General features: G+C 41.7%; 1 protein-coding gene across 1 annotated transcript; it reads left to right on the top strand.

Annotated features, from left to right (window-relative positions):
• Positions 1 to 3,190: 3,190 nt before the first annotated feature.
• Positions 3,191 to 12,181, top strand: vsig10l2 (V-set and immunoglobulin domain containing 10 like 2; the record flags this gene model as incomplete). Its single annotated transcript, XM_080781125.1, has 12 exons — positions 3,191 to 3,272; positions 4,818 to 5,171; positions 5,454 to 5,729; positions 6,096 to 6,377; positions 7,405 to 7,692; positions 8,012 to 8,269; positions 8,386 to 8,679; positions 8,853 to 9,242; positions 10,313 to 10,435; positions 10,552 to 10,579; positions 11,396 to 11,493; positions 12,024 to 12,181. The coding sequence occupies 12 exons, from the start codon at positions 3,191 to 3,193 to the stop codon at positions 12,179 to 12,181; spliced, it is 2,631 nt and encodes an 876-aa protein (XP_080637251.1).
• Positions 12,182 to 12,846: the final 665 nt, after the last annotated feature.

The raw sequence follows: 12,846 nt of genomic DNA, 5'->3' as shown, positions 1-12,846 counted from the left end.
TTAAGGTCGCTCTTACTCTCTCCATTTTAGTTTTTATGCCCCCCTCCCCCCCTCCCTACTCCAGTAAACTGAGTCATTCCTTTGGAGAGAAGAAGACCATGCCAATTTAAATACTTCCTGTCTCGTAATATTTGTATTGTAATTTCACTGTATTTGTTTTGTATTATTTATGTTTTTCCATTAATGTATTTATTTTTTACTGGTGTTTTTTGCTGGTTAAACTCTTTTTTTGTCATCTACTGGTATTATTAAAAACTGATAAATAAAACTTGTCATGTAAATATCTGTCAACGCTGTACTGACTGAAACACAAAGAAACTCAAACTTACTTTCTGTATTTCCTAAGGTTTTGTTGTGTATGTGTCAATGATGTTATTTAGTATCAGGGAATGGGATGGTTACGTTGTAATGCATTAAATTGCCAATGTTTATCTGCATATATCATAATTGTAAACTGTATTGTTGTCCAGTGGACACATTCAATCTGTTCAGACAGTGTTGTTCTTATCTACCTTCAATATAAATCATGTTACATCAAGACACATTACATTTCGTTTCAACCCATTAAGACCTGAGGTTGATTCTACAAATGTCTTCTAAAGCCAATGGTTTTCTGAAAAACTTACGTTGCTATATCAGTGGTGCTCAAAACTTTTCATGTCAAAGATCTCCAAACTTACATGGGGCCTCCGACCTCCATCTGAAAAGGTTTTGTTCCAGGGTCCCCCAGAAGCAAAGATTTGAGTTAAAGATGTTGGCTAATATTCAAAGATTTGTACACATTTTGATGATTTTTCAAGAAATAGCAGATCTACAAGCTGCTATTTTTGAATATCCATAGAAATCACACAGATGCTTTCCTGGTGTTAATGGGTTAAATCAGTTTATTTTTAATCCATTACTCCAATCCTGTTTAGGTGTCAAATCACAAAGTGAGTCTTGTGTTGTCTGTTTTGATTTTTTATGTTTTTTGTACATTATTTTGATTCACAAACTAGCACGCATTTATTCTGGAATTCTGTGTACGAATCATATTGTGAATAAAATAATTTTATAATAACCATTGTAAAGGCACTCTAAATATTCTCACCTGGAAAAGTCTGGGCAAAAAACTAAATAGAGTATCTATGTGAAAGGGTTGGCTACGCTAACATTCTTACAAGTAGCTAAGCTCCTACCATAAAGAGCTTGATTGATCATATAGGCCGTATAAAATCTATTATTGATTATTTTTGTACAATACATGCAAAGCAGTCAACTGTATAATCTGTCAGCTATATCCAGCCTCATACTTTGCCTTATACTAGTAATAGGTTTAAAGGAGTATTTCACTTTCAAACATGTTTTAGGTCATTTTACTGTCTACTCTGGCTTGTGAACACCCCAAACAGTTTTTAAATTGCTTGATTCAGTATTTAATTATTTAACATTCATTTTAGCTGCCCCTCCCCCTTCCTATAACATTGTAACTTCCAACTTCTAACCCCTCCTTGGTTCTGGAGACTGATATATGATATTGTCCTTCTAATACTGGTATTTATTATTATTCCCTTAATAATATAGCCTACAAGTCCCGCTACCCAGATCCCTACTCCAGGAGTGGTTGCACCACTCAAAAAACATCCTCCTCTTATTGTGGCGCATAGTAACTTCACTAAAGTTCACCATTTTGCCAAGTCATTCTGCCAAGTCCACAGTCTTGCATTCATTCATGACCAGCTCGCATTACACAGGCATGATGATATTTCAAACATGATGATGACTAGTCCTCACTCTATCACTCTGCTCTCCTTCTCTTTGTCTCTCTTAAAGGAGGATATACTGTAGCCCTACAATTACAGCACGTGAGTTTAGAAATATGTTTGGATATTGGCTGGATATGGGTTTATAAACCTTAGATGGATAGTTCAGGGGGGAATGGAGGTGGTCGCTGCATGCTGTGAGGAAACAAAGGGGTATTGCACCATAATACCAGATTTCTAAATCTAATTTAATCCTAATCCCATCAGTGGCATTTTATGACCTCACCTCCCCCAAATTATTATCCCCGTACAGCCAACAGCAGCAGAGCACACAGCACCTGCAGCTCCTTATCCTTGGTGCTCACTTCTATTTAGCATTGAAACCAATTTTGAGCACTGAATAAAAATAAAAAGGCCTGAATTGTGAGTTTCAATCTCACAGTTGAAAGTTTATATTATATTATTAAATATTTTACGCCAGCCATGCAGGTGCAATGTTTTCAGTAAAACCATGACCATGACTAAGTATGGTATGTTCAGCTGACTGTGTTCATTGATGTGCATCGTCCCGTCCTAATAAACAAATAAAGTAATGTAAATTAAGTAAAGTATGCTGTTGGAATGGAAATGTACAGTAATCCGTTTCATTCTTCTTCTATTTTTCAGCGTGTACTGTGCATACAGTAGGCATTTCATGTTCTGGGTTATATGATAGCAGCAAACCAGATATGTATGCCCACAAAACATGTGTATGGCTTCAATTCACATTTGGGCAAGACTGACGTCATTGATGATGTCATATTGTTAACTAACTAACTAAGTAACTTGTTAAGCTACAGGTTGCACACTGCTGGGAATCCACGTCTTTATTAGACCGTGTCTTGTTTTAGTGTGTTGGAATGCTAGACTGTTCATCCATCCGTTCGTCTTCTATAATACATGAGCACAGGACCACAATGTCATTCTAGCCCTGCTGGGGAGTGGGTGTGTGTGTGTGTGTGTGTGTGTGCGCGTGCGCGCGCGCGCGCGCGCACACGCGTGTGCGTATGTGTGTTAATGACTGAGAGATACAGAGAGGGAGGGAGGGAGAAAGACGGAAAAAGAGAGATAATCAGGAACAAAGAGGGAGCCAGGGAGAGAGGGACAGAGGGAGGGAACAAGAGAGAGGTAAGCATGTTAATAATTCAGTTCAAATCAGTGGGGTGACCCTCATCCCTTCCTACTCTCAGTCTAATGAAGACGGTGGCTGGAAGTACATCCAGTCAGATTCCTTCATCATCGAACCGCTGACTGTCAAAAACAACATTAAGGGACATGTAGCAGTTATGGGGGAAAAAACTAAACTAACTTGAAATAGGTTGTTATCTTCTTCTTCTTGTCCAGAAGCTACGTTTTGACATTACATTTTTTGATGGAGTGGTTGTGAGACTGAAGATCATCATGGTACCATGGTGGTCCAACTGCTAGGGCTGCCGTCTCTGTGTCTGCTTGCCAGTCTGTTTGCCTCTCCAACAAATGCAGTAACAAACCGTAAGTCATTAAAACCTATTATTTTGTTCCTGTTTTAATTGGAAGTGTCTGTCTGTCTGTCTGTCTGTCTGTCTGTCTGGTCTATCTATCTAAAAAAAAAATTTATTACAGATAATATTGTATGCATACAGTCAGTTTGACCCATCAACGCAATTATTATTTGAACCCATTTAGACCTGAGGCCAATTCTATAAAAACGTAGAGTTTAAGACCAGGTCTAAATTGGTTAACTTATAATTTACACTTTTACAGCGGCATAAAGAAAAAACATATCTATCTATCTATCTATCTCCCTATCTATCTATCTATCTATCTCCCTATCTATCTATCTATCTATCTATCTATCTATCTCCCTATCTATCTATCTATCTATCTATCTCCCTATCTATCTATCTATCTATCTATCTATCTATCTATCTATCTCTATATATCTATCTGTATCTATCTGTATCTATCTATCTATCTTCTGTCTCTGACACACACACACACACACACACACACACACACACACACACACACACACACACACACACACACACACACACACACACACACACACACACACACACACACACACACACACACACACAGTGTGTAGTAGGCCTATGTATGGCAGTAGGCTAACTGTAATCCCATATCCATTGCAATTATCCCATTTACGTTTATCGGAAAGCTCTTGGCCAACATTCAGTGTAACCCAAGCTGTAATTCAACACCGTAAGGCCTAAGGGGCCAACCTACACCACCATCTCCTTTACCTGCGTGCTGCGCACACGCACATTTTTGCCAGTCAGAGTGTGATTGGATAGTTGCTTATCAGGTAAGAGATAATCGCTGCTTTCAGTTAACGTATAGCCTTTCAACTAGCACAGTTATTTAATTGTGTTTAAAGTCATGCAAACTATAATTCATTCATATAATAGTATTAATGTACTGGGTAAATTGCTACATATTTCCACATAGCCTCAACCTGAAGGGAGGTTCCAGCAAAAACAAAATATCTCATTAAGAGTAGATCAAGATCATAGACACCGTCACAGAGGGTGATATTGGTCATTGCATGTAGTCCTACAGGCTGGGGCGGCACCTGTCAGCAGGGAGTGTTGGGCAGGAGGAGTAGGATGAAGGCCCTATGTCCTCCTGGTGGGGGCTCCTCACTGCCAGGTGACTTGGTAGGATACAACAATAGTGACAGAAATGTGTGTGGGGAGGAATTAATTGGAATAATGACTAAATTGGGGAGAAAAAGGAGGTAAAACATTATTGGCTAGTCTATATATATATTTTTTTTAAAGAGTAGGTCCTAGAGACTGTGGGCTGTATTTTGCGTGTCTTAAGTACCAGGTCTTATTCCCTAACTTGAGTAAACTAAAGACCTGGAGGCGTAATCAATGCTCTTTGGCCACTCAGAATAGCCAAATGGCATTGATCACGCCTCCAGGTCTTTAGTTTACTCAAGTTAGGGAATAAGACCTGGTACTTAAGACACGCAAAATACAGCCCTGTAGGTCTAGAGTACTCAACCTTTCCTTCTCTATTCCACAGCAGTGAATATCAAATACACCGGTGAGGTGACGTACAATGACCGCAAGGTGTACGGGGTGGTGGGCAGAGCAGTGATTCTGGAGTGTGGCAACGAATTACCTGACCTGTACATCTGGAGTTTCACTAAACCCGGCACACAAAACATCCGGGCCATCGTTTACGACATAAAAAAGGGTCCGAGGATCCAGAAACTGGCACAGACACTTGGGGACCTGAATGTCATCTCCCACAGCGCCGCCATCGGCATCGGGAGGTTGCCACTCGCCGCACAGGGACTCTACACATGCCAGGCTTTCTTTGATAGACCTGAGGGAATCAGGGCACACTATTACTTTGTCCAGCTAACTGTCCGCGGTAAGATGCGCCTGCACTGTCATTCATGTCACCTGCAGTCATCTAGATTAGTTGATGTACACCCAATTATATTATTCAGAAACTTAACCTTCTTAAGGTTTGACATGTTTTCTAGGCTTAACACCTTAACACCTTTTGTAGGCACACCTCCCTCCAATAAAATCAAGGGATTACCACTGTGTTTAATTAACTGCATTACAATATTCTGATTGTGAAGTGTATTTCTCAATATTGATTGTAGTTCTAATTGAGATTCTGATTTTGTTTCTCACTTGAGTGTAGTTCCGATCAGCAAGCCTTATGTTGTGCAGATCGGTGGTATTCCGGTGGAGGGACTGTCACTGTGGCTGCGCTGCGCCCTGGAAAATGGGACTGGACCCATCAACTACATGTGGCAGCACGAAACCCCCAATGGTCAAATCACAGACTTTGCTTGGAGAAACAGCAGTATGCTCAACATGACAGAGGTTAGCCGGAACCACTCCGGCTCGTTCCGCTGTAAGGCCAGAAACCCTGTGAACTCAGTGCTCTCCGAGCCCATTTGGCTGAACATCTTCTGTGAGTTGATCATGTAATATTATACGTATGATCACTATATGTCAAACTTCAACATGTAACATAATGAATGCATGGTGTTTATATTTTGTAAGGGATTCATGTGACAGACTTCATTGTCAAATGTCCAGTTTGCAAACCTTGAATTGAGGTTGTAGACTTATAGTTTTTCTAATTGTAACACCCGCCCGGTCCCCATGCATTGTTTCAGCCAATACATTAGTAGCCACTAGCCATTGTAAAATTATAAAGACTGTAGACGAATCTTTCATATTAGATGCAACTAACAACTTTAATGTAACACAAAAATGGTTTGTGTGTGTGTCTGTTCACATATACACAACAGCATTAATGCCCCTTTCTCCACAGTTGCTCCGGATATCCCTCATATAGGCGTGACTCCGTACAGTATAACGGAGCGGGGATTCTCTGCACTGGAACGACAGACAGTTTCTCTGCTCTGTCAAACCCAGTCCAATCCTCCCAGTGAGTACGTATGGTTCTACAACTCCTCCCAGGTCTACACTGGACCCCAGTACACCATCACCAAGATCCTCCGCATGCACACAGGATACTACGCCTGTCTGGCAAAGAACATCTACCTCAACACCCAGCACAGCTCCAGAAAAACCATCAGCCTGACTGTCTACTGTGAGTTTGACCTCTTGACCCTTAACATTTAATCTTGCGGTCAACCATCCTCATATCTTCTACAAACCTCAACTGTGTGACGTCTGTTCTAATCCGGTGTTCTTCATTCTTGTTGCGGCCAGTATGAGCATGCATGAAATCTGAATTCATTTTCACCCCTTTTTTTTAATCTAATTATTCAAACCGCTTACAGGACTGAAGAACCCAACCGTGGCCTTATAAATACTTGGATCTTCATTCTACATCACTCTATCTTTTGTTACATCTTTAATTAATAACACTCTCCTGTTGACAATGTTAAGCGTAAACCACTTTTCTCTCGCTGCCCTCTCATGTTTTCCTTTCGTCATTCTGACCCTATTCAGTACATTCACCTTTCTCAAAGACTCAAACACATCCGAGTCTGCCATGTACAAACACACCCCGCCCATACATTCACAGAAACATAGACAGACACACAGCAGAGTTTGGAAGTGCAATTCGTGGCCTCCAGTTTGGACCAGCGGGGAAGGTGCTGGAACTCTAACAAGGTTCTGACAGGTACCCTGCTGTGATGTCACAGCCATGGCAAGCACTGGCTGGCCAGAGGGCCACTTCTTGTCATCATAATCACTCTTCTGTGTTGTGTTGTTGGCTTCTGATTTCTTCTGTTATGAGTTGTGTATGATTTTAAGCTAGCTACAGTATATATTTATAGCCATTATTAATACTGACTGATGATTTTTCAACTCCTTTATAAATACACAGGATCTTAAACACTATACCATATACTATTAAAGGTGTATGCCTATGTACCAATTTTCCACTGTATTTTAATCAAATCCACTGCATCATACAGTGAGCAATATGTAGGGGTTCGGTTCGGTGCCTTGCTCAAGGACATGGATTTTTAACCGGCCATATACAAGGCAAAACACACCTATGGTTTGTTTCCAAGTAGGGATCAAACCATGTCGTTTTCTGTCATGGAAAACTCTCCAAGTACTAGTCATCCCTCTCTTGTTATGGTTGTATCTTATCCCCGCAGATGCACCCGATGGCATGCCTACATGCAGTGTGGAGCCAGCTCTGAACTACACCTCCGTGAGACTGCTGTGTTCCTGGCCAGGTGGACAGCCTTCTGCCTCCCTCCAATGGACTGGAGGTGCTCTGGGCCTGATGGGTCAGAATGAGGCCCAACTGGAAATGACTGACAAAGTAACCAACAATGCCACCTTGTTGCTGTCGGGAGCCCAGACCAGCAAAAACACCTTGTTCAACTGCCTGGGCTCCCACCCCGCCCTCAACCATACCTCAACGTGCAGCGCACAAACATGTGAGAGCAGAGAAAGTGGATTGTGTGTGTTTTTCATCATTTTATTTTGTACTTTTATTAAATCAATTTACGGCATGGTTCTGAAAGAGGCTAAGCTGTCTATAAGGGTCTGTCTTCTTGTGTACACCGTCACTAGCCCAACGTACTTTTTGTTTACATATTATATACATATTCTAGTATTTAATGTGTCCAGTCATACATCAATTATGTCATGACTGGTCACGTGAAGTCAGAGATACACATGAAGCAACACCATTACTGGACCCAGTCTTTTAATTGTGAAACACTGCAAATAAACGTTTCTTTTGTTTTACACCAGATACTCCCCCAGGGGAACCTGCTTGTTTTGCCTATGCTACCCGTAACAACAAGATACTGATGCTCTCCTGCACCTGGAACGGTGGGAGCCCAAGGGCCTTACTGTGGTGGCAGGGCCCGGGTGGCCAGGGCCAACCAGGGGAGGAGAACTCAAATATCCTGGTTCTTCGCTACGGCACCGCCCACAGCGGCCTGCCCTATACTTGCCACGCTAAACACCCTCTTCTGGCCCAAATCAAGACCTGCAAACTCACACTTGGTTAGTACACTTTGAAACACAATTGAAAACCACTGCCCAATAGCCCATAGAGAATAAAGCATGTATACAGAGTACCTGCTTTATGTTAATTCATTCATTGGGTCTTTGGGTTGCAGAGGCTCCTGTGTTGATGACACAGCGAAGCGTTGTGTCAGTGTATGAGGGCAGCGATGTCCAGCTCACCTGCATCCTGAGAGACAACTATCTTCCATCTAATGAAATCACCTGGTTCAACAACCACAGACAGGAAGTGTGGGACACCTCTAAGAAGTACCTGCTGCAGAGGGCCGCGGCATGGGCCAACCTGACTGTGCGAGAGGCCGATGAGATGCACGACAGCGGCCAGTACTGGTGCTCTGCCTCAAACGCAGTGGGAGGAGCCGAGATACCCATCACACTAAGGGTCATGAGTAAGATTCCCTTAACCCATACTTAAGAGGGCATATTTCATTTTTTGTATTGCAATTTTAGCTTCCATGGTTAACGACAAGACTCTTTGCATATCTCGTCCTATCATACATGGTTGATAGGAGGAGAATAACAATAACAACACTCTGTTTGGTTGCCTCGTTCTGTCCTACAGGATATCCTATGCCACCTAACGTAACCCTGGTCATGGTCATGTACAGCAGTGGCCAGCGCACAGAGGTGGAGATAGAGTGGCAGATTGAAGGTGAAAACGAAGACGGCAGTCAAGAGGAACGCAGGGGGTTCACAGGCTTCATCCTGGAGCAAAGATGGGTGGCAGAGCGGCCTTTGAGGCGGGTCAACAACGATTCCACAGAAAGAGGGAAGAGGGAGGAGAGTGCCGAGAGAAGGAAGGGCTCCTCGGCATGGCTCCGATTTGAGATGCGTGACCCGGAGACAAGAGCACACATTCTGGGCAGCCTGGCCCCCACCACCAAGTACCAGTTCCGTATCAGGGCAGTGAACCACCGCACCATCGGACACCCATCTGTGGCAAAGACTCCAGGTAAGTGAAGCGGTGTGTTGAGGTGTGTATTACATACAGTATTATGGTTGAAGGGCAGAGAGGGTCGCATGAGAGACAAAGAGAAAGAGAAAGTGGAGCCTTACGGGATAACAGGACTGTGTTTTTTTTGCAGTGTCATCTTTTATTACACCATCTATCTGAGTTAATCACTCAACTTAAGCACTATATATTCTGTCGTACGACATAGCGAAAATAGACAATCAAGCCCAAAATGCATCAAGCTTGTAAATACTTTTAAAACATACAACTTCTATGTATAAGTTTATATAAAAGCATATGCCTATAATGTCATAATAAGGACACCAGGTTGAAAGTGGTCAAGCAACAATGCTCAGGTTTATGCAGTGTGTGCAGTGGGCCTGGGGAGGGTCAAATTAAAAAAGCGTAGATGTGTTATACGAATTTGTTGTTGATGCTTTGTGCATTGATCCCATGATTAATGTTAATGATGAACTATTAACGAGAGTCTAACATTTTTGTTTTTTTCTGTTTTGTTATCCACTTAGGTGAAAGACACACACTCATACACACACAAGTAGATGAGCACACTTGCTTAACTCCTTACCACCACATAACACACACTTTCTTAAACTTTCCCCCTGGCACCCTCAATTCCTTCCTCATTCCCTCTGTATCCCTGTTCCTCGCTGTTCCTCTATCTGGTCTGTGTGATGTCTGTTCTGTCCCAGTCTTGGTGTTTTAATGTACAGAATAAGCTAGATTCTCACTGCTGCCAATATACCCAGGTCACTCTGTTGTTGAGGATAGAGGATCACAGTTTAGTACAGGGTAGGTTAGTGGACTAAGTCAATTGTTTGGAATTATTGGGTCGAGTGGAAAGTCATCTCTGAAATGTTGTATTATTGCACCTGGTTTCCCATGGTTGAAACAATTCTTAACTACTGTAAAAAGTTGAGGGCCACTGTTAGATGATACCTGCCTGAAACTACAGCACGCTACCAGATACATTAACCATTTAACCAGTAACTTAGATTTTCTTCACTGTTGAAAGTGTACTGCATTGCAATGTTAACTGTGCTGTGTTGCAGCGGACCCGCCATTCAATCAGTACCCAGCTGTCATTGGGGCAGCCATTGGAGGAATGATCTTCGCCGCCCTCTTGACACTGCTGCTGCTCCTACTCATAATACGCAACCGAAACAATAACCCACGTGAGTCTCGAATACATAGCTAACATTGCATCCTCTGAACTTTATCACCATTCCACTGTATAGTACAGCATTATATTGTTAGATCAAAACTAAATAATCTGTGCTGTTCCCCACAGGACTGCATGACCTGCTGTTTGGCAGCAGGTGAGTATATCTAGTTCAAAGCAAAGATGGACAGTATAAAACGCTCAACTTGTATTTTCTATAGTGCTCTGGGCATTGGCTCAAAGCAGCTTTTCAAAATACATACATTTACAAGTCCCACTGTGTAACATCTATTTTGGTATAATTTTTGGTTCTGTTGGAATTGTGATTCCCAGAATTCGACTTTAAAGTCAATGTGAAAATCAAAGTCGTACGATTAGTCACACACGTTACCGCAGTGAAATTTGTTCTCCGCATTTGACCCATCTCTTGGAGCGGTAAGCCTAAATACAAAGGGAAGATCATTGCACATAACAACCACACCAATGGGTCTAATGAAGTACTGTACCCTCATAAACATGAAAAACGGAAGAAAATAATAATAATCACGGCACTCCATCTTTAAAAAACAAGTCAAGTCAATCGAGGCATCTGTGGTCTCAACAGGCCGCTTCATAAATTTAATTTCACTGCCATTAATTTCTTGATTTACCCATCAGATTTTTTTTACGTCTTTTAGATTTTGTTGTGTTACTTTTTTTTAAGCTACAACCAAGCATTTAGCATCCAAAGAATTTAGTCCATCCAAAGAATCAAGCACAAACTGAGAGCAAGGTTGCAGTTTATCAGATAATGTGCTTGTTTGTTCATTTTGCTTTATTGTTAATTTAGTCTTATGAATATTTTTATGGTGAGGCAGAGTCATTCGTTTTATTATATCTTTTCTTCTCCGTTTCCAATCATTTTAGCACTTCTTTTTCACTGTACATATAAAACTACACTAAACGACACGTTTTTTTCTGTCCATCTATCCAGGAACAGCCAGTCGAGGGAGAACATTAACTTCCCAGAGGATGAGGTGGTGGAAGGATTAGAGGGAGGAATAGAAGACCATGGTCTCTCAGCCACCACAGGTAGTGTTCAATTACAAAATGTCTTTTCAATATACTTTCACAAATGTACTGAACATGGATTTAGCCACTGAACATATATTTGCTGATGCTGGTTGAATAGAAAACGAAATTGTCGCTGATTGCGAACGCAGTGAGCACTTACTATGAGACCTAGCAGATCATGTCTGTGCGTGCGTCTGTCTGTCTGTCCGTGTGTCTGTCCCGCTATCCAAATATGGAGTGTGTTGCATCAGCAATCACTCAGCTCCTATTATGGGCACAAAAGGGGCCAGGTCCACTCAGCTCCATATATGGGCACAAAAGGGACTGTTTTCACTAATTTCACAGTACTACACAGTTCTCACTAATTCGTAATTTATTCTAATTGTTATTGCAATTTACGATCTGCGTTCGCTTCCCGCGTTCGCGCGTCTTACTCGTGCTGTCATAAGACGACTTATAAAAGGGCATATAGGGCATTAACTTGTGAAAAAACATAAAATTAAACATGATTGTACAGCAAACAAAATGACAATGTTGATCTTTTTCAGGCCTCCCAACAATGGTTCTGCCCAGAGCAGCCTCACCCTCAGCACCTTCACCCATAGTCGTCACCCCCTTGAGTGCCACGGCCACTCCTGGCCAAGCCTCTGGAGACGATGACCAACCTGTCAACGTCACAATCTCTGTCATGGCAACGGGGTCCTAATCATACATTGAGGACAAATTCACCGTGTATTACATTTTGTATTGCAATGGTTCTCAACTACTCATCCTGAGACCAGGTGGAATGCAATTAAACATCTGGTAGATTATCAGCACCCTGGGTCAGAGTTGAGAACCTTGAGATGACCCTATTTCTTTTTTGTATCTATGTAATTTGCACTTGCACTCACATCTCTAAGTCTGCAACGATAATAAATTCACGCTAGAATTCACCTCGTTTTCACTTTCCCTGGAGCTAAAACATTGGAGTGCATAGTGAGTCTTAGGCCTGTCACAATGATTACATAATCGTAATTGAGATCATTGCAATATCTTTTGCATAATCGTTATATTCATTCCCCCCCCCTGATATTTTCAAAAATGTAACAAGTGTAAATAGCACTACAAACTCTAAATGCATCGCGATGGATTTCGAGCTTGTAGATCAGCTATTTTAGTATAAAGTAATTAAATGTCATTTTATTGTCCAATCTGCCCTGTGCAACTTCTGTTTACGAAGCCTAAATGCCAACAGAAAAATTTTTTTCCATTACGAATCTCTTCCACGGAAATGGCAGATCTACAAGCTCACAACATGACATGCGGTGAGCTTGTACTAGATTAGCAATTATCACTGAATGTTTGCCCCAGAATAGGTATGCTACTAGG

The sequence above is a fragment of the Protomyctophum bolini genome, assembly GCF_963924005.1.
Source record: "Protomyctophum bolini genome assembly, chromosome: 13".
Classification (NCBI taxonomy): domain Eukaryota; kingdom Metazoa; phylum Chordata; class Actinopteri; order Myctophiformes; family Myctophidae; genus Protomyctophum; species Protomyctophum bolini.
The sequence above is the reverse complement of the archived record's forward strand: the minus strand, read 5'-3'. Positions and strand labels throughout refer to the sequence as shown.